This window comes from Scyliorhinus canicula, chromosome 18, assembly GCF_902713615.1.
Source record: "Scyliorhinus canicula chromosome 18, sScyCan1.1, whole genome shotgun sequence".
Taxonomy (NCBI): Eukaryota; Metazoa; Chordata; class Chondrichthyes; order Carcharhiniformes; family Scyliorhinidae; genus Scyliorhinus; species Scyliorhinus canicula.
The window spans coordinates 9,855,955-9,878,895 of NC_052163.1; the positions used below are offsets into that span (position 1 = coordinate 9,855,955).

Consider the following 22,941-nt stretch of genomic DNA (forward strand, 5'->3'; position numbering starts at 1 on the left):
GGTCTGGATGCCTCAAGATTGATGGCACCATCTCTTTGGACAAAATGTGATGGGACTTCTCCTGTTAGCCTTGCAATCCCAGGAGGGATGCTGACATCCCTGCCTGATATTCACAACTACGACTTTGCAGTTCCAGCAGCTGGGGACCAACCAAACCCATGGGCACATCATCTGACCAGGGCTCAGTGGAGACTTGGGTTCCAGCATCCCTCCGAGTGCCAGAGCCCTGGGACATCACTACCTCTGCCTGCTGTGGATCATCAAGCAGTGAGGTGCTCACCAGTGAGTAACCCAGAAGCCAGAAGCCTGCCTACTAATGATTCCCACCAAGGGCTGCCACAAGCCCCCCCCCCCCCCCCCCCCCCCCCCCCGCCTTGGAAAAAGTGCTGGAGCGGGATTTAATTAATTAATTTTTTAAAAATAACTTTTATTCAAATTTTCACATTTTCACAAAAAAGAAAACAGTAACAGAAAATTCAAAGAACAAATAGAACAAACCCCCCCCCCCCCATATATACAAAAGAGAAACAATAAATAAACGCCGGTTGTTAGCGAAGATTCAACCTGAAACAAAAACAAAGAGACCGCCCCCCCGGGTTGCTGCTGCTGCTGACCTTTTGATTTTACCGTTCTGCCAGGAGATCTAGGAATGGTTGCCATCTCCTGAAAAACCCCTGTGCACTGACCCCCTTAGGGCAAATTTCACCTCCAATTTAATAAACCCCACCATATCGTTGACCCAGGCCTCCACGCTTGGGGGCCTCGCATCCTCCCACTGAAGAAGAATCCTCCGCCGGGCTACTAGGGACGCAAAGGCCAGAACACCGGCCTCTTTCGCCTCCTGCACTCCCGGCTCCACTGCAACCCCAAATATTGCAAGTTCCCAGCCTTGATTGACCTTGGATCCTACCACCCTCGATACCGCCCTTGCTACACCCTTCCAAAACTCCCCCAGCGCTGGGCATGCCCAGAACATATGGACATGGTTTGCTGGGCCCCCAGAGCACCTAACACACCTGTCCTCGCTGCCAAAAAACTGACTCATCCTTGTCCCGGTCATATGAGCCCTATGCAGCACCCTAAACTGTATGAGGCTAAGCCTCGCACACAAAGAGGAGGAGTTCACCCTTTCTAGGGCATCCGCCCACGTCCCCTCCTCAATCTCCTCACCCAGCTCCTCCTCCCATTTATCTTTCAGCTCCTCCACCGAGGCCTCGTCTACCTCCTGCATCACCTGCTACACTTCCAAGATCCTCCCCTCTCCAACCCACACCCCCGAGAGCACCCTGTCCTGAACCCCACGCGGCGGCAGCAGAGGGAACCCCGCCACCTGCCGCCTGACAAACGCCCTTACTTGCATGTACCTAAAGGTGTTCCCCAAACTTCCCCTCCAGCTCACCCAGACTCGCGAACTTCCCGTCTATGAACAGGTCCCCCAGCCTCCTGACACCTGCCCTGTGCCAACTCAGGAACCCGCCATCAACTCTCCCCGGAACAAACCGGTGGTTCCCCCGTATCGGGGACCCCATCGAGACCCCCACCTCCCCCCTGGGCCGCCTCCATTGCCCTGGAGAGGGTTTTAAAAGGTGTAACCCCTTATGGCTGAGTTCAAGCGTTGCTGTGGCGAGCGAATCGGAGGCAGGTTGCCACAGGTGCAGCGTGAAACCTGTGAAAATGTTTAGCTGGAGAACCCATGGTAGAGGGTGCGAACAACAGGAGACCCTGTTGACAGTAATGGGACTGGACGATCTAGCCGTCGATCAATGTCACCACAAAGCATGCTGGGGGGGGGTGTGGGGTGGAAAATCTTTGATCTAAGATCCTCTCTCACTAATGTATTGATTTTGTCCCTTTGTAGCAGTGCTCTGCCACCTCCTTTTCCCTCTGTCTATTCTTTCCAAATGACGAAAAAGCCTGAATATTCATTTCCCAGTCACCTTGTGACCACATCACTGTAATGGCAATGAAATCATTACCATTTAACTCTATTTGCACCTTTAAATCATCTACTGTGTTGTGAATACTGCATATGTGCAAATAGAACATAGAACATAGAACAGTACAGCACAGAACAGGCCCTTCGGCCCTCGATGTTGTGCCGAACAATGATCACCCCACTTAAACCCACGTAACCCGTATACCCGTAACCCAACAATCCCCCCATTAACCTTACACTACGGGCAATTTAGCATGGCCAATCCACCTAACCCGCACATCTTTGGACTGTGGGAGGAAACCGGAGCACCCGGAGGAAACCCACGCGCACACGGGGAGGACGTGCAGACTCCACACAGACAGTGACCCAGCCGGGAATCGAACCTGGGACCCTGGAGCTGTGAAGCAGTGATGCTAACCACCATGCTACCGTGAGGCCCCGTAGAGTGCCCTTAACTTTGTCTTTTTAACATTATTCCACATTCTGATCCTATTTAATGTTTCCCTGTGTTTTGATTGCTTTCTAATTTTGCTTACTACCGTTCTATTTCTTGTTACCGGTTTTGATGCCCTCCAATCTGAATCCTTCTCAGCTTCTCATCCCCCTGCCAATCTAGTTTAAACCCTCCCCAATAGCACCAGCAAATCTCCCTGTGAGGATAGAGTCATAGAGGTCCACAGTACAGAAAAGGCCCTTTGGCCCATCACGTCTGGGCTGGTTAAAAACAGCTACCTATGTATTCTAATCCTATTTTCCAACACTTGGCTCATAGCCTTGTAGACCTTTGCATCACAACTGCACATTTAAATACTTCTTAAATATTATGAGGGTCAGGCAGTGAGTTGCAGATTCCCACCACCCTCTGGGTAAAAAGGTTTTCCCTCACATCCCCTCTAAACCTCCTGCCCCTTATCTTAAATCTTTGCCCCCATGTAATTGATCCCTCCACCAAGGGGCAAAGTTTCTTCCTGTCTACTCTATCTATACTCCTTATAAATTTATACATCTCAATCATTTTTCCTGCAAAATTAACAAATTTTTCCAGGGATAAATTTTTCCTGGAAAAAATGTATTAATTTTGCTTCCAATGTTCACCCCTCTATCACCTTCATGTGATCCATCTACGGCACTTCCCTTCCCTTCCTTGACCTTTCTGTTTCAATTTCTGGGCAGAGACTGTCCACTAATATCCATTACAAATCTCAGCCATGGAGTGGACATCCCCCACCATGATTCCGCCACCAAAAACATCTTCCCCTCATTCCCCATGTCAGCATTTCGCAGGGACCGTTCCCACTGGGATACCCTGGTCCACCCCTCCATCACCCCCAACACCTCACCCTCTTCCCACGGCACTTTCCCATATAATCACAGAAGGTGTAACACCTGCCCCTTCACCTCCACCCTGCTCACCATCTCATAAACACTTTTTTCAGGTGAGGCTGCGCTTCAAGTGCACCTCCTTCAATCTAGTTTATCGCATTTGCTGTTCCCAATGCGATCTCCTTTACATCAGAGACACTAAACGCAGATTGGGTGACCGCTTTGCAGAACACCTCTGATCCGGCCCTATGCAGGGCCCAGGCCTTCCTGTCACTTGCCATTTCAACTCACCGTCTTGCTCGCATATCCACATGTCCATCCTTGGCCTGCTGTAATGTTTCAGTGAAGCAAACTGGAGGAACGGCACCTCATCTTCCGATTAGGCACAGCCTTCCGGACTTAACATTGTGTTCAACAACTTAAGACTGTGAACTCTCTCTTCCACCTTCACCCCAATTTTATTTTGTATCAATTTCTTTTCATTTCTTCTATTCATCTGTTTTTCCTTCACCATTGTTCCCCCTCCTCTCACTTCACTTGGGCCAACTGTTCCGAGTTACCCATTGACACATTGCTCACCTTTGTTCTGCCATTCACACATTCTAATCTCTTCATGTGCCACTGTCAACACTCTTCTTAGTCTCAATCAGCCTTATTTACATTCCTTTTGTCTCCTGTCCTCAACATCTTTGTCAATCTCCATCTATCGCTGCCCCATCCAGCCCCACCACTCCAACCCCCCCCCCCCCACTACAGTATAAATCTGATCCCATTTCCAGTTCTCCCCAGCTTTGACAAAGAGTATTCCAGACTCAAAACGTTAGCTCCCTTTTCTCTCCACAGATGCTATTCGCAATTTATTTTCCTACCTTATATTTCTTATATCCAACGAAAATGCAGTGGATACGAGTGCTTGGTCAGGCCACATGGCCTTTCCCTTAATCTACCTCCCTCTGTCCTCTCTTGTGAGAAATCACACGCCTTTCAGTGTTATTCACTTTTGAAAATTGTCAACGTTTTCAAATTGAAGAATCCTAGATTCCTTTAGTCTAGTGAGAAGCGATATTTTAAGGAACTCACACAAAACTATCCTTTTATTTTGTGTGTCAGCATTTCCAGCCCAGAGCCTGTGCATGACTGATTTTATGATGGCAAGTCATGATGGCACTTGTCACATAACATTATAGTTAATTAAAGTATTGCAGTCTCCCTCACTCTTCCTTCTACCGCTGGAGCCAACCATTAATCCAGGATGCCTTTTCAGCTCTGTTGCAGAGTCTAATACTTCCCATAAGATTTTGAATATGTTGAAAACTTTTTTTGCATACTAATTAGATGCTGATAGGTGACATAATATTTCTCAGTAATCACTTGAACTGTGGCTTGGCCACGCTAAATTTCCCCTTAGTGTCCAAAGGTTGGGGTTGCGAGGATATGGACAGGGAGTGGGCCGAGGTTGGTGCTCTTTCGCAGAGTCAGTGCAAACTCGATGGGCCGAATGGCCTCCTTCTGCACTGTAAGAATTCTGACTCTAGATTTATCCATTTTAATGCACTTCTCATATTACAATATTTATTATAATGTTAACAATGTCATTTAAATTCCAGCCGTGCTGAATTTAAACGCATTTACCACACTTTATTTCTTTTCTGACAATTTTGTTTTGCGGATTGGCAGCCTAAATCGGCACCACTGATATCGCAGATGAATTTATTTGATGTCATGGTTCCTGAGGAAGTAACAGCTGGAGTGGGGAACATTTGACATTTATTTCACATGGAGCAAATAGATTTGACAGCATTTGTAAGGCTTGATTTGAATAGGAAGTTATATTTAGCTCACCCTGACAGAGAAGACACAGAACTATTTTTTAACCTATGGTTGGTTCAGTCAAAGGTTTCGTTTGATTGAGAGAGAACCAAAAGTGTACATCTTTAGAAACAATTGAAGATCATTTTTATTTTTAATATATTGAAGGTATGCTGAAACACAACATTCTTTCTGAAAAAATATTCCATCCTGAGAAGATCAGCAATTTTTTCCTTAATTTTGAAAAAACGTTGGATTGGATTTTGTTTATTGTCACGTTTACCGAGGTATAGTGAAAAGTATTTTCACTTTCTATGGTACACAATGTAGCTACATAACACCGGCATCGGGTGAAGCATACAGGGGTCTCGTGTCGATGACGTCAGTCCATAAGAGGGTCGTTTAGGAGCCTGGTAACAGTGGGGAAGAAGCTGTTTTTGAGTCTGTTCGTGCGTGTTCTCAGACGTTGGTACCTCCTGCCCGATGGAAGAAGTTGGAAGAGTGAGTAAGCCGGGTGGGAGGGGTCTTTTATTAGGCTGCCCGCTTTCCCCAGCCAGGTGTAGATAGAGTCAATGGATGGGAGGCAGGTTTGTGTGATGGACTGGGCTGTGTTCACGACTCTGAAGTTCCTTGCGGTCTTGGGCTGAGCAGTTGCCATACCAAGAGGTGATGGAGCCCGATAGAACGCTTTCTATGGTGCATCTGTAAGTGGCACAGTGGTTAGCACTGGGACTACAGCACTGAGGGCCTGGGTTTGAATCCAGCCCTGGGTCACTGTCCGTGTGGAGTTTGCCCATTCTCCATGTGTCTGTGTGGGTTTCACCCCCACAACCCAAAGATGTGCAAGTTAGGTTTGGCAACGCTAAATTGCCCCTTAATTGGAAAAAATTATTGGGTACCCTAAATTTAAAAAAATAATTTTCAAAACATTTTTGTTCCCTAGTCCTTATTTTCTTTTTCTAGCAGTTACATAAGAGAAGGAAATGTTGGAAGGGAAATGTCCAGCTTAAACCTTCTACTCCACTGGCTAATGTCTGGGCATGACTAGACAATAATTGTATTATTTTGTGCTGGTTAACTTTGTTCTTTCATCCCGGCTCTGGGTCACTGTCCGTGTGGAGGTTGCACATTCTCCCTGTGTCTGCGTGGATTTCGCCCCCACAACCCAAAAATGTGCAGAGTAGGTGGATTGGCCACGCTAAATTGCCCCTTAATTGGAAAAAATAATTGGGTAATCTAAATTTATTTTTAAAAACTTTGTTCTTTCATATAATGGTTCACTTATTTTTCTATTTTAGCTGTTTCCTTAGTTTACGTATTAAAACGTCCTATATAATTTTACAATGAGGGCCAATCAGATAAGACTTGAAGAGGAGATTTCCATCTATTACATGTTTTAAATCTAGCAAAATGTGCATACACCATATGTGCACACATTTTATTTCTTCTCCATGATTTTTAATTGGGTTTTGCTGTGAACATTTACGATTGTAACCATAATATTTCCAATTCTGTTTTCCAACTTCATTTAAGAAGTTCGATACCATTCACAAAATGTAATCTCTTTGATTTCCACCCCATCCAGCAGCTTAAAAATTTATGCTCTCCACCACGGGCACACAGTGGCTACAGTGCACCTCTGCAAGGTGCATTGCAGCAACTCTCCAAGGCTTTTATGACGGCACTTTCCAAACCCCTGACTTCCAACATCTAGAAGAACATGGACACAGAAGCATGATAAGACCACGATTTGGAAGTTCCCCCTCCAAGACAAACACTATCCTGACTTGGAATTATGTCACCTTTCATTCACTTTCACTGGGTCAAAATCCTGGAACTCCTAAAAGCACTGTGAGTACCTCCACCAAATGGCCTGTGGCAGTTCAAGAAGGTGGTATGCCACCACCTTCTCAAGGGAAATTAGGGATGCATAGTAAATGGTGGCCGTGCTAGTAACGTCATGAACGCATCGCATGAATGAAAAATAAATAATTACAGATTGTGGCCACTAGGTGACTCTGTGGAGCACGTGTCTGAAGACTCATCCAACTCTCACCATTTTGTTGAAATGAAATGAAAAATATATAGAAAACTTTTGTACATTAACTGGCTTTTTTTTGTTAAATTTATAGTACCCAATTATTTTTTTCCAATTAAAGGACAATTTAGCATGGGCAATCCACCTCACCAGGATATCTTTGGGTTGTGGGGGTGAAACCACGCAGACACAGGGAGAATGTGCAAACTCCACACGGACAGTGACCCAGAGCCGGGATCGAACCCGGGTCCTCAGCGCGGTAGTCACAGTGCTGACCACTGCATCACCGTGTTGCCCACATTAACTGGCTTTGGACAAAACTGTAGAACCCGAACGGGAGAAACAACAGGAACACCCAGGAGCACCTAGGTCAGGGTTTTTATAATGTGGAGATGCCGGCGTTGGACTAGGGTGGGCACAGTAAGAAGTCTTACAGCACCAGGTTAAAGTCTAATAGGTTTATTTGGAATCACTAACTTTGGAGCGTCCCTCCTTCATCAGGTGAGTCAGGGTTTGTATACTGTGTGGCTCTCCCTTGTTAAGGGTAAACCCTGCACCCAATTTGAATTAGTGTATCAAAATAATGGGCGCGATTCTCCACAAATGCGGAGAATCGTAAAGGCTGCCGTGGGACAGGCCGTGACCCACGGCAGCCTTCACGCCCACTTCCGGGGCCGATTCTCCCCCCCGGGCGGGGCTAGGAGCGCGGCCCCGTGCGTCACGGCGGTGCGGCCTTGACGACGGTCGTCAAGGCCGCACGCCAAGCGTCACGCCGGCTGACGCGGCCGATGACATCAGCCACGCATGCGCAGGTTGGACAACGCCAACCTGCGCATGCGCAGTTGGCGTCTTTTCCCTCAGCCGCCCCACAAGATGTGGCGGCTTGATCTTGCGGGGCGGTGGAGGGAAAAGAGTGCGTCCGTTACGGACGCACGGCTCCCCTTGGCACGGCCGTGGTACTGCCATGCCAATTGGGCCCCCAGATGCCCCAAACGGGCATCTAGCACCCGTTTCACGACGGCAGCAAGCAGGTGTGTTTGCTGCCGTGTTGAAACGGGCGCGAAGGCCCAGCCGCCCGGCCCATCGGCCTCGGAGAATCGCTACTCGCCGTAAAAAACGACGAGCGAGGGCAGCACGGTGGCACAGTGGTTAGCACTGCAGTCTCACGGCGCCGAGGTCCCAGGTTCGATCGCGACTCTGGGTCACTGTCCGTGTCGAGTTTGCACATTCTCCCCGTGTTTGCGTGGGTTTCGCCCCCACAACCCAAAGATGTGCAGGGTAGGTGGATTGGACACGCTAAATTGCCCCTTAATTGGAAAAAATGAATTGGGTACTCTAAATTTATAAAAAGAAAAAAAAAAATGGCGAGCAGCGATTCGTGGCGTGGGTCGGGCGTGGGGGGGGGGGGTGGGAGAGAATAGCGGGAGGGTGTGAAAAATGTCGGGAGGCCCTCCCGCTATTCTCCCACCCGGCGTGGGGGGGCGGAGAATCGTGCCCGTTATTCATTCTGATTTTGAACTACAGGGAATATTCTGATGTGGAAGCAGTTAACAAACAGTCCAGGCAAAATCTTGTGTTTCATGGCGCATCCTTCAATTGAGCTGTCACCTTTTAACAAACTGACTATCATCCAATATTTCCTCCCTGTGTTGTACCTAACAATATTGCAATTTGAAAGCTGTGTAGCATGATGGTGTGAAGTGTTAAAACATAGTTGGCTACTGAAATAGAAAGAGATAGATGGGGGTTTGATTCCCTGTCTCCTCTGTCCTTGATTGAATTCAGCCAATGGTGTTTGAGTTTAGCAAACCGTGGCAGTTCCCTTCAGTGGAGGGAGAGTTACAAAATCAGGAAGGAACGTCGTCCCTGGGTTCCTGAAAGCTGGCTGTGAAGAATATTGTCATTATCTAAGAACATCCTGCTCTTCGAGCAAGGGAATGCACCTGGTCTCAGAGCTGCAGAGGTATCAAGTTGGGTTGATATACAAAGAAACTGCTTTTAAAATGTTTTAAAAGCTTGAAATGGTGAATATATAACTTGATTTGATTTGATTGATTGTCACATGTACCAAAGTACAGTGAAAAGTATTTTTCTGCGGTCGAGGGAATGTACACAGTACATACATAGTAGACAAATCAACAGAGAACATTGACAAATGGTACATCGACAAACAGTCATTGGTTACAGAGCGGAACAAGGGGCCAAACAAAGCAAATACATGAGCAAGAGCAGCCTAGGGCATCGTGAATAGTGTTCTTACAGTGAACAGATCAGTCCGAGGGGGAGTCATTGAGGAGTCTTGTAGCTGTGGGGAAGAAGCTGTTCCCGTGTCTGGATGTGCTGGTCTTCAGACTTCTGTACCATCTGCCTGATGGAAGGGTCTGGAAGAAAGCAATGCCTGGGTGGGAGGGGTCTCTGATAACGCTGTCTGCCTTCCTGAGGCAGCGGGAGGTGTATACACAATCAATGTGGGAGTGGCAAGCTTGTGTGATGCGTTGGGCTGAGTTCACCACACTCTGCAGTTTCTTGTGATCTTGGGCCGAGCAGTTGCCATACCAGGCTGTGATGCAGCCGGATAGGATGCTCTCTATGGCTCATCTGTAGAAGTTTGTGAGAGTCAATGCAGACATGCCAAATTTCTTTAGCTTCTGTAGGAAGTAGAGACGTTGTTGGGCTTTCTTGACTGTTGCATCAACGTGAGTGGACCAGGACTGACTGTTGGTGATGGTGACCCCCAGGAACCTAAAGCTATCGACCATCTCCACTTTGGAGCCATTGATGCAGACGGGAGTGTGTGTCGGCTGCACTTCCTGAAGTCGATGATCAGTTCCTTGGTCTTTCCGACATTTAGAGAGAGGTTGTTTTCGGTACACCATGCAACCAAGTGATTTATCTTGGAAATAGTGAATCTCTAAACATAAACAGTAAAGTTGAATTTCCATGGATTTTGTCCTGACATCCGCAGTAACTTCAGCAGAATATTAATGGAAAACCTTGGACAAATGTCTTAAACCAATGATTCTCTGGTAAACCTAAGGGCAATTATGATTTTTAAGCTTTTTTTACAGAATTTTTGCCAACTGCCATTTTATGTTTCTACATATAACATTGTATTGTCATGAATTTAAACACAAAGGTTATTAATTCATTTAATTTTGTCTTCCAGTGCTCCTTTTTACCTAAGTTCTTCATTCATATAGAAACAAAATATGAAGATAACAATGGATCAAATGATAATGTAAGTATCTAATGTTTTGCAGTAATTTGAAAGAGCAGATATAGGAGCAGGGAGAGACCCTTTGGCTTCTCAAGCCTGCTCTGCCATTCAATAAAATCATGGCTGATCTGCTTGTGGCAGCCCTCCCACAAGTCCCGAAAGACGTGCTGTTGGGTGAATTGGACATTCTGAATTCTCCCTCTGTGTACCCGAACAGGCGCCGGAGTGTAGCGACAAGGGGATTTTCACAGTAACTTCATTGCAGTGTTAATGTAAGCCTACTTGTGACAATAATAAAGATTATTATTATTATAACCCTTGACTCCCTTCTAGATCAAAAATTTGTCTCAGCCTTGAATTTATCCAATGAATCAACCTCCAATGCCACTTAAAGTAGAAAATTCACGACCCTCCAAGGGAACAAATTCATCCACGTCGTCTGAAATGGGAGACCACGGATTCTAAAACTGTGCTCCCTGGTCCTAGATTTCCCTATGAAGGGAAACATTTCAAGCAATTCAAGTTTATTATTATTGTTTGGCTTCCACGACTTTGATACTTTCCTCAGTGTGGAGGACACTCTCGACAGGACAGTGCACGGGTGTAGTGAGAATACAGAAATAGTGGGGGAAGTAGCTTTAAAAACAAACATCTGCAAATTATTTAATTATTGTAATTTAGACCATAAAGATTATTCTCTAATAAGTAAACATACCCAGTCATCTTAATCAATTGTAGATAAATTTAGGACCTGTCTGCAGTTCTTCCCTTGTCTGTATGGAGTTTGCACATTCTCCCCCTGTCTGCTTGGGTTTCCTTAGGGTGCTCCAGTTTCCTTCCACAGTCCAAAGATATGCATGGGTGGCACAGTGGTTAGTTTAAAAAAAAAAATTTAGAGTACCCAATTATTTTATTTTCCAATTAAGGTGCAATTTAGCATAGCCAATCGACCTAACTTGCACATCTTTGGCTTGTGGGGTGAAACCCACGCAATCACGGGAAGAATGTGCAAACTCCACAAAGCCAGTGATCCAGGGCTGTGATCAAACCCAGGCCCTCAGCGCCGTAGGCAGCAGTGCTAACCAGTTCGCCACCATGCTGTCTGCACAGTGATTCGTTCTGCTGCCTCACGCCGCCAGAGACCTGAGTTCGCCTTGAGTGACTGTCTCTGTGGAGTTTGCACATTCTCCCCGTGTCTGCATGGGTTTCCTCCCACAGTCCAAAGATCTGCAGGTTAGGTGGAATGGCCATGCTAAATGCCCCTCAGTGTCCAAAGATCTGCAGGTTAGGTTGCGGGGTTATGTGGAAGGGCAGGATGGTTGGAGGAGTGGTGTTACGACCATCTGGACTGGTGCATGGTCAATTCCAGCCCCACTTTACCCAGAGTTGCAACACAATTGAAATTAATAAATGTTTCTGAGAAAAACACCCAAAGTCTTCAGCCCTTAGCTGCCCAATAACGACAGTCATCAAGTTTGTAAATTTAAACACAATTGAGTGGCGTAATTCTCCGACCCCCAGCAGGGTCGGAGAATCGCCTGGGGCCGCCAAAAATCCCACCCCCGCCGTGGCAGAGATTCTCCGCCACCTGGGAAGTGGCGGGGTCGGGAATCACGGCACTCCGATCGGCGAGGCCCCTGCGGCGATTCTCCGGCCCGCGATGGGCCGAAGTCCCGCCGCTGGGAGGCCTCTCCCGCCGCCGAGGCTTGAACCACATCTGGTGGCGGCAGGATCGGCGGCACGACCGGGCCCTCGGGGTACTGGGGCGATCGGACCCGGGGGGTGCCCCTACGGTGGCCAGGCCCGCGATCGGGGCCCCCCGATCAGGGGGCGGGCCAGTGCCCTGAGGGCACTCTTTCTCCTCCGCCGCCGCCATGGCCTCCGCCATGGCGGAAGCGGAAGAGAAACCCACAGCGCGCATGCGCCGGTGGTGACGTCAGCGGCAGCTGGCCGCTGACGTCACCGCCAGCGTATGCGCGAACTGGCGAAAGCCTTTCGGCCAGCCCCGCTGTCGGGCAGCGGGCCTGAAAGGCCGCTGGCGCCGGTTTTTGCGCCAGTCGGCGTGGTGCCAACCGCTCCGGCGCGGGGCTAGCCCCCAAAGGTGCGGAGAATACCGCACCTTTGGGGAGGCCCGACCCCGGAGTGGTCGGCGCCACTCCCCTACGCCGGGACCTCCCGTCCCGACGGGTAGGGGAGAATCCCGCCCAAGTTTAATAATAACAATAACTATAATTAAATATGCAACAGGTTAACTATTATCTAATTCCTAACCCCTCTACTTAAACTCGCCCCAACCTCTACACACACACACACGCACGCACACACAAGACAGACAAACACTGAGGGGAGAAGAGCAGTGTAAAATAATAAATAAAGTAGACTTCCAGTGGCGGCTATGAAGGAGTAAGTCACACATTTGGTGGCTCCCACTCGGGTTGGACTTTAGGACCTTTTCCCCCGATTTTTTACCGGACTTGAATTGTAAAACTGGTGACAGAGGCAATTGTGTACTGAATTCCCACATCAGTGCATGGAGAGGAGGACTAGAAGTGCTCACAATGGCAGAAACAGAAGAACGGAGAAGGCTTGGGCTGAAGCTGCACCGGGAGGAAGCATGGCGGACGACCGGAGCTCTGGCTTGTCGACCCAACGGTCTACGGAGCAGCTGATGCAAGTTATCCAGGAAGGCTTCGCCAAGCAGAAGCAGGACTGGTTGGACCCAATTAAAGAGGCAATTGCGCACCTGGAGCTTAGATTGGTTGCCCAAGATCGGGCGATCCAGAAAGTAAAGAAAGCGCTGGCTGACCAGGAGGAACATCAAACTGCGGTGGAGTTAGAGGTAGGGATGCTGAGAGACCAGCAGGTGGTGGACAAGGCTCACAGAGCGCTCGCGAGGAAGCCGCAAATGGGAGACCTCCCCGAGGGCAATGGTGGTAAGATTCCACAGGTATTTGGACAAGGAGCATATTTTACAGTGGGCCAAGCAGACACGGAGCTGTAAATGGTACAACAGTATCCTGCGGATCTATCAGGACCTGAGTGCGGAGGTGGCCAGGAGAAGAGCAAGGTTTAACCAGATACAGTCGACCCTTTTTAAGAAAAAGGTGAAGTTCGGGCTGTTGTATCCGGCCCGTCTCTGGGTCACATATGAGGAGCAACATTTTTATTTTGAGTCGCCTGAGGAAGCGTTGGACTTCGCGAAAAGGAAGGGACTAGTGTCGGACCGAGAACTTTGAACTTTGCTGCAACATTTATGTTTAAAAATGTTTCTCATTTTTTGTTTTACACACGTTATTTGTAATGCCTTCTGAATTGATTTGGGGCCAGTTGCAGAGCTGAGTGAGTTAAAGTTTACATTTGCACTGTTGGGGGATGGAGGTGTGTTTGTCTCGCTGCTGGATCTTTTGCTTGATCTTTTTGTTTGGCTGGGGGTTTTTTTTCTCTGTCGGGCAATTGTGTTGGGATTGTTTTTCATTTGAATATGTATGTATGAGCGGGGTGGAGGGAATAATAGGTGGGACAATGTCTGGTGCCGGGGTGAGGGCCACCAAGCTAGCTGGGCGGGCTAGTTTACGAAAGTATAATGGGGGGTGAGCAGATGTTAGGCTTATCAAAGGGGTTGATTTACATTGTGCTGTTACTGGTGGGGGGGAAATGTTCTGTTGATGAGGGAGGGACTTTTGCTGAGGGACAGAGAGGAGGTCGGGGGCGGAGGCTGCCTGGGGGCGAGCCGGTGGAGGCGTGGGGCGCGGGCTGGAGACTTGCCCAAGAGAGGGGATGGGTGATCGACGAGGGGGGGGGGGGGGGGGGGGGGGGGGGGGGGGGGGGCAATAGCCCCCCAACTAGACTGATCACCTGGAATGCAAGAGGGCTAAATGGGCCGGTCAAGATGGCACGCGTGTTCGTGCATTTGAGAGGACTGAAGCCAGACGTGGTAATGCTGCACCTTAGAGTAGCTGACCAGATTAGATTAAGGAAAGGTTGGGTCGGACAGGTTTTTCACTCAGGATTGGACTCGAAGACTTGAGGGGTCGTGATCATGATCAACAAGCGAGTGGTGTTTGAGGCGGGATGAATAATTTTGGATGTGGGAGGTCGGTACATTATGGTCAGTGGGAAACTGGAGGGGGTGCAGGTGGTACTAGTAATGTGTACGCGCCAAATTGGGACGATGTGGAGTTTATAAAGAGGATGCTGGGGAAGATACCGGACCTGGATTCGCATAAGCTGGTCATGGGAGGGGACTTCAAAACAGTTACTGACCCTGGTTTAGACCGGTCAAGCTCTAAACCGGGCAGAGTGCCAGCAATGGCAAAGGAACTAAAAGGGTTCATGGAGTAGATGTGGGGATGGACCCATGGAGATTTGGGCAGCCTTCTACTCACACATGCATAAAGGGTATTCCCCGATTGATTTCTTTATTCTGAGCAGGGCTCTACTGATGGGGGTGGTGGATACTGGGTACTCGCCGATCATAATCTCAGACCATGCCCCGCACTGGGTTGACCTACAGGTTAGTAAAGACGGTAACCAGCGCCCACACTGGAGGTTGGATGTGGGACTTTTAGCTGACGAAGAGGTGTGCGGGAAATGTATTCAGAATTACCTGGAGGTCAATGACATGGGGGAGATTTCGGCAGCGGTGGTCTGGGAGGCATTGAAGGCGGTGGTTAGAGGGAGCTGATCTTGATACGGGCCCACAGGGAGAAGGTAGACAGGGCAGAGATGGACCGACTGGTGAAGAAGATACTACAGGTCAACAGGAGGTATGCGGAGACCCCAGAGGCAGGGCTTTTAAGCAAACGGCGGAGGCTACAGGTGGAATTTGTTTTGTTAACCACAGGAAGGGCGGTAGAGCAGCTGAGAAAGGCGAGGGGGGTGATTTATGAGCATGGAGAGAAGGCCAGCAGAATGCTTGCACATCAGCTTAGAAAGAGGGACCAGCCAGGGAGAGAGGGAAAGTAAAGGATGGAGACGGGAATCTGGATGGAGACTCAGCAGGGGGTGAATAAGGTGTTTAAGGAGTTTATAGTAGGCTGTACGGGTCGGAACCCCCACCGGGGCTGGAGGAGATGAGGCACTTCCGAGGAGGGCTGAATTTCCCAAAGGTGGACGGGGAGCTGGTAGAAGGGCTGGGGGCCCCGATCGGGATCGAAGAGATAGCGGAGGGGCTGAAGGCCATGCAGTCGGGTAAAGCCCCAGGGCCGGATGGGTACCCAGTGGAGTTCTATAAAACGCTCTCTGTGATATTGGGGCCGCTGTTGATGAGGACATTCAATGAGGCAAGGGAGAGAGGGGTGCTGCCCCCGACGATGTCACAGGCCATGATCTTGCTGATCCTGAAGCGGGACAAGGACCCAGAGCTGTGTGGGTCCTACAGGCCGATATCCCTATTGAACGTGGACGCCAAACTGCTGGCCAGAATTTTGTCCTCTTGGATTGAAGACTGTGTTCCAGACATGATTGGGGAGTTACCAGACGCCGGTTTGTTAATAGAAGGCAGTTGGTGGCCAATGTAAGAAGGTTGTTAAATGTGATCATGATGCCCCAGAAGGTAGGGAGGTGGAGATAGTGATCACAATGGACACAGAGAAGGCCTTTGATCGAGCAGAATGGGAATATCTGTGGGAGGTACTGGGACGGTTCGGATTTGGGCGGGGCTTTATTGACTGGGTCAGGCTCCTGTGGCGAGTGTACGGACAAATAGGACAACATCGGACTATTTTAGGCTGCATCGGGGGACGAGACAGGGATGCCCCCTCTCCCTACTGTTGTTCGCGTTAGCCATAGAGCCGTTGGCAATTGCACTGAGAGCTTCAAGGGCTGGATGGGGCTGTTCCAGGGGGGAGTGGAACACAGTCTTGCTTTACACAGATGATCTGCTCCTTGATGTATTGGACCCAGCAGAGGGGATGGAAGAAATCATGAGGATTCTGGGGGAATTTGGCTGTTTTTTGGGGTACAAACTAACTATGGGGAAAAGTGAGATGTTTGCGATCCAGGCAAGGGGACAGGAGAGGCGACTGGGGGAACTGCCGTTCAGGTTAGTAGGGGGAAGCTTTAGGTATCTAGGCATCCAAGTGGTGCAGGAATGGGAATGGTTGCACAAACTAAACCTGGCCCAACTAGTAGACCAAATGAAGGACGATTTCCGAAGGTGGGACATTAGCTGGGAGGGTCCAGACGGTGAAGATGACGGTCCTCCCGAGATTCCTGTTTGTGTTTCAGTGTCTCCCCATCTTTATTTCGCGGTCCTTTTTTAAATGGGTTAACAAAGTGATCACTGGCTTTGTATGGGCAGGCAAGATCCCGCGAGTAAAAAAGGGGATGTTTGAGCAGAGCCAGGGAGAGGGCGGGCTGAGCTGCCAAACTTCAGTACAGTAGCTACATTTGGGTGGCGAATATAGCTGATTAGGAAGTGGGTGGTGGGAGGAGGGTCGGCATGGGAATGTATGGAAGCAGCTTCACGTAAGGGCACCAGTTTGGGGGTGTTGATAATGGCACCTCTGCCGTTCCCGCCGGCATGGTACTCCACCAGCCCTGTGGTGGTGGTGGCCCTGAGAGTCTGAGGGCATTGGAGGAAGCATGTGGGAGCGGAGGGAGCATCGGTCTGGTCTCCAATTCGTAATAATCACTGGTTTGCCCCGGGAAGGATGGGCGGGGGGTTTCGGAGATGGCAGAGAGCAGGGATTGAGAGGATGGGGGATATGTTTATAGAAGGGAGCTTTCCTAGCTTGAGGGAGCTGGAGGAGAAATTTGGATTGGTATGGGGAATTCCTATGTAGGCAGGTTTCAACCTTCCCGCTCCGACAACCAAGGGGGATTCAGGATAGGGTAGTTTCCAGAGTGTGGGTGGGAGAAGGGAAGGTCTCTGACATCTAGAAGGAACTCATGAGATCAGAGGATGCGCAGACTGAGGAGCTGAAGCGCAAGTGGGAAGAGGAGTTAGGAGGAGAGATAGAGGATGTTCTCTGGGCAGACGCGTTGAGTAGAGTCAGCGCGTCCACAACATGTGCCAGGCTCAGCCTGATACAATTCAAGGTTGTTCACCGGGCTCACATGACAGTGGCCCGGATGAGCAGGTTCGTTGGGGTAGAAGATAGGTGCGCAAGGTGTGCGGGAGGGCCAGCAAACCATGTCCACATGCTTTGGACATGTCATAAGCTATGGAGATTCTGGCAGGGGTTTGCAGATGTCATGTCTACGGTGTTAAAAACAAGGGTGGCACCAAGTCCGGAGGTGGCGATCTTTGGGGTGTCGGAAGATCCGGGTAACCAGGAGGAGAAAGAGGCCGACGTTCTGGCCTTTGCTTCCCTGATAGCCCGGAGACGGATATTATTAGCTTGGAGGGACTCAAAGCCCCCAAAGTCGGAGACCTGGCTATCGGACATGGCTAGCTTCCTCTGTTTGGATAAAATCAAGTTCATCTTGAGAGGGTCATTGTTAGGGTTCGCCCGGAGGTGGCAACCGTTCGTCGACTAATTTGCGGAAAATTAATCGTCAGCAGAAGGGGGTTTAGCTTGGAGTAGGGGGTTAATAAAGTTGGGAACTGTAAGGGAGGAAGCAGGCATTTGCACTATGTTTATAGATTCATGTACATTGTTTATTATGTTGTTGTAAAACCAAAAATACCTCAATAAAATGTTTATTAAAAAAAAAAATAAATAAAGTAAGAAGCTAAGAGTCTTTGTTTCAGATGGTTGTTTCTAGCGTGCCTTCCTTCAATTTAGGCTTTCAGTTTGAGATTTCTGTTTCCAGTCTGTAATGGTTTTCATTGTAGATTCATTCAGATCTCTGCAGTTTCAGACATACAGCAGCTTTTCTGGAGAAAACACAAGGATAGAGCGAGCAGCAGCTTTTCTCTGAACGTCCACGATTCAAGAATGTCTTTCCCCTGGCTGTCTGAAAATCATCCCACTCAGGCAGGACCCAATCACTGCCTGTTACCAGGCAGAACACAGCCACCAACCAGCCAATCAATCCGAGTCCCATAGATCTCTCGGGTGCTGAAAAGTCTGAGTACTGCTGTCCGAAGGCTAGCACAGTGTTCTGTTTTGTAACTTTTGAACTCCTCACTTCCCCTGCTCGACTTAAAGATATATGCTCATCAAACATTCATGGATCAAAATGATAACAGCAAAAATAAAGAAATGAGAAATAAGGCTATGAACAAGAAGGGCCCTTACAGTGGGCCGAGGTAGAGTGCTCTTTCAGAGGGTTGGTGCAGATCCGATGGGCTGAATGGCCTCCTCCTGCACTGTAAGGATTCTATGATTCTTTCCAAATCCCAAGTCTTCATATGTTTAGTTGTTACGGTAAGGAATGAACTAGATGAAGGGTTGGTGGAAGTCACTAAAAAAGTAACTTCCAACAGGGAATTGGATACATACTTGAAGAGGAAAGATTTACAAGGCTGACATTGTTTCTACAAACAATGCCATTTTTGGTGTAATAATGTACAAGGGTTTGGAATATGTCAACTTGTATTACATTAAAATTGGGTGCAGGAAAATACAGCAGTAACGGAGATGCGGGAGGGGCTGCAATGACTGAGATACAAGAAACATCTGCAATAATAGAATTGGGAATGCTGTAATGACGACGGTATGGGAGTATACTGTGATTACTACGATATAGGGTTATGCTATGATGGCTACAGTGTAAGGGGTGTGTTGTAAAGACTGGAATACAGGAATGTGCTGTAATGATTATGATATGAAGGTGTTCTGTAATGATTGTGATGCATAGATGTGCTGTAATGACTATGATACAGAGCATGCTATAATGGCTATTTTACAGGAGTGTTCTATAATGACCATGATACAGGCATGTACTGCAATGACAATAATTACAGATGTGCTGTAATGATGGAAGCACAGAAAACATTACCATGACATAGACACAATGAAACACTGCAATGACTCAGATAGATGGGAATTATGTATGACCAAGATACAAGGTAGTGTTCTCATGACTGAAATCGCACAAAGAGCAACAGTGGCTGATGCAGAACACTGCGATAAATGAAAAACAAGGAATGCTGTAAATACTGAGATAAAGTGGAGTGCTATAATTTTTATTCAGATTTTCACATTTTCACAAAAAAGAAAACAATAACAGAAGATTCTAAGAACGAAAAAAAACAGAACCCCCCCCCCCCCCCCCCCGCCGTAAATACAAAAGAGAAACAATAAATTAACGCCCGTCGTTGGCAAAAAACAAATATTCAACCCAAAACAAAAACAAAGAGACAACGCCCTCCCCCCTCCGGGTTGCTGCTGCTGCTGACCTTTTGTTTTTACCGTTCTGCCAGGAGATCTAGGAATGGTTGCCATCTCATGAAAAACCCCTGCACTGAACCCCGTAGGGCAAATTTCACCTTCTCCAATTTAATAAACCCCGCCATATCGTTGACCTCAGCCTCCATGCTTGGGGGCCTCGCATCCTTCCACTGAAGAAGAATCCTCCGCCGGGCTACTAGGGACGCAAAGGCCAGAACACCGGCCTCTTTCGCCTCCTGCACTCCCGGCTCCACTGCAACCCCAAATATTGCGAGTCCCCAGCCTGGATTGACCCTGGATCCTACCACCCTCGATACCGTCCTTGCTGCACCCTTCCAAAATTCCTCCAGCGCTGGGCATGCCCAGAACATGTGGGCGTGGTTTGCTGGGCTCCCCGAGCACCTAGCACACCTGTCCTCGCTCCCAAAAAACCGGCTCATTCTTGTCCCGGTCATATGAGCCCTATGCAGTACCTTAAACTGTATGAGGCTAAGCCTCGCGCACGAAGAAGAGGAGTTCACCCTTTCTAGGGCATCCGCCCACGTCCCCTCCTCAATCTCCTCACCCAGCTTCTCCTCCCATTTATCTTTCAGCTCCTCCACCGAGGCCTCGTCTACCTCCTGCATCACCTGGTACACTTCTGAGATCCTCCCCTCTCCGACCCATACCCCCGAGAGCACCCTGTCCAGGACCCCACGCGGCGGCAGCAGGGGGAACCCTGCCACCTGCCGCCTGACAAACACCCTTACTTGCATGTACCTAAAGCTGTTCCTCGGGGGGAGCCCAAACTTCCCTTCCAGCTTACCCAGGCTCGCAAACTTCCCGTCTATGAACAGGTCCCCAGCCTCCTGACACCTGCCCTGTGCCAACTCAGGAACCCGCCATCAATTCTCCCCGGAACAAACCGGTGGTTCCCCCTTATCTGGGACCCCATCGAGGCCCCCACCTCCCCCCTGTGCCGCCTCCATTGCCCCCAAATCTTGAGGGTAGCTGCCACCACCGGGCTCGTGGTATACCTCGTCGGAGGGAGCGGCAGCGGCGCCGTTGCAAGCGCTTCCAGGCTCGTACCCACACAGGATGCCAGCTCCAGCCTCTTCCATGCCGCCCCCTCCCCGTCCATTACCCACTTACGCACCATCGCTGCGTTAGCAGCCCAATAATACCCACAGAGGTTGGGCAACGCCAGCTCCCCCCCCCCCCCCATCCCTGCCCCGCTCCAAGAACACCCATCTCACCCTTGGAGTCCCGTGTACCCACACAAACACCGTAATGCTCCTGTTAACCCGCCTGAAAAAGGCCTTTGGGATAAGGATGGGGAGGCACTGGAACAGAAACCTCGGGAGCACCGTCATTTTGACTGACTGCACCCTACCCGCCAAAGACAGCAGCAGCATGTCCCACCTCTTAAACTCCTCCTCCATTTGCTCCACCAGCCTTGTGAGGTTTAGCTTATGCAAGGCCCCCCAGCTCCTGGCCACCTGAACCCCCAAGTACCTGAAGCTCCTCTCCGCCCTTTTCAGTGGAAGCCTCCCAATCCCCCCCGCCTGGTCCCCCGGGTGTACCACAAACAGCTCGCTTTTCCCAAAGTTAAGCTTATACCCTGAGAAATCCCCAAATTCCCGGAGAATCCCCATCACCACCGGCATTCCCCCCACCGGGTCCGCTACATACAACAATAGGTCATCCGCATAGAGCGACACTCGGTGCTCCTCCCCACCCCGGACCAGCCCCCTCCAATCCCCCGACTCCCTCAGCGCCATAGCCAGGGGTTCAATTGCCAGCGCAAAAAGTAGGGGGACAGGGGACACCCCTGCCTCGTCCCTCGGTATAGTCGAAAATACTCCGACCTCCTCTTATTCGTGGCCACTGTGGTGAATGTGATTCACACTGGACTATAATCTGTATATACATGTGTCTGTATTGTAAGTGCAGTTGCACTACCTGTCCTCCAGGGGGAGTAGCTCTGGGAATGCTCGAGTTGTATGGGGCTTCTCCCTTGGCTCTGCCCAGGACTCCTCCCCGGAAGCTGCTGTATAAAAGCTCAGTGCCACATGGTCAGCCGGCCAGTTCACCTAAAGTTCAATGGCTAACCAGCTGGCTCTGTTGTGAGTATATTAAAAACGCTATTCTAATCCTACAAGCACGTGTCCGTAGAATTGTTGGTTCCAACAGCCACACTCGCCATCGGGGCCTCATACAACAGCCTCACCCAACTGACAAACCCCTCCCCAAACCCGAACCTTTCCAGCACCTCCCACAAGTACCCCCACTCGACCCTATCAAAGGCCTTCTCCGCATCTAGCGCCACCACTATCTCCGCCTCCCCTTCCACCACCGGCATCATAATAACGTTCAAGAGCCTCCGTATATTAGTGTTCAGCTGCCTCCCCTTCACAAACCCCGTTTGATCCTCGTGGATAACCTGCGGCACACAATCTTCCATCCTCGTGGCTAAGATCTTTGCCAACAACTTGCCGTCCACATTCAGGAGTGAGATCGGCCTGTATGACCCACACTGCAGAGGATCCCTGTCTCCCTTAAGGATCAAGGAGATCAGCGCCCGAGACATCGTCAGGGGCAAAGCCCCCCCCCCCCCCCCCCCCCCCCCTCCCTCACCTCGTTGAAGGTCCTAACCAACAGGGGGCCCAGCAGGTCTGCATACGTCTTGTAAAATTCAACCGGGAACCCATCCGGCCCCGGCGCCTTCCCCTGGAGTGCTATAATTATTAACATACAGGAGAATGCTACAGTTGGTGATACACAGGGGAAGTGCAGAGATAGAAGACAAATATAATAAGGACTGAGGTTAATGTGTTGAAATACATTAACCTCAGCCGTTATTAATACTAAATATGTGACAGTTCAGAGATTGTTGAATGGCTGTGGTTTGCAGTAGTACAGGAGTGGTTATGATTAAGGTACAGGAAACAGGGTTTGCAATTTAATAGGAGGAGGCAGTGGCGTAGTGGTGTTGTCACTGGGCTAGTCATCCAGAGACCCAGGGTAATGCTCTGGAGACCCAGCAACCTGCTGCAGATGTTGAAGGAATGCTTTCACAAATTGCTGATGCTTTTGTTGCTGGTGTGGTGAGTGCTGCATGTAACTAACACATCACTGCAGGTCAATCAGGCTGGAAGTCAAGGATGTTCAACTGCACCTTGAGCGCCAGTGGAATATGTGGATGCCAGGATTTGGTTCCGGTGAGATTGGGCCATGTGGGAGGGCCTGCACAGCTGTGGCTCATAGATGGAGAATGGCACTGATAAGTGGAACAACAAACAAGTAACACATTGACAGATATGACAGATAATTTCTACGACAAAGTTCTGGACATGAT

At 49.3% G+C, this 22,941-nt stretch overlaps 1 protein-coding gene across 5 annotated transcripts in view; it reads left to right on the forward strand.

Moving 5' to 3' along the window:
- The window catches only part of pitpnc1a (phosphatidylinositol transfer protein cytoplasmic 1a), a 384,643-nt gene that overhangs the window by 314,352 nt on the left and 47,350 nt on the right, over positions 1-22,941 (forward strand). For all 5 annotated transcript variants that reach the window (XM_038776790.1, XM_038776787.1, XM_038776789.1 and 2 more), the window contains one exon: positions 10,273-10,344. In XM_038776790.1, the coding sequence (XP_038632718.1) occupies positions 10,273-10,344 (72 nt within the window). The remainder of the gene's footprint in view (positions 1-10,272; positions 10,345-22,941) is intronic.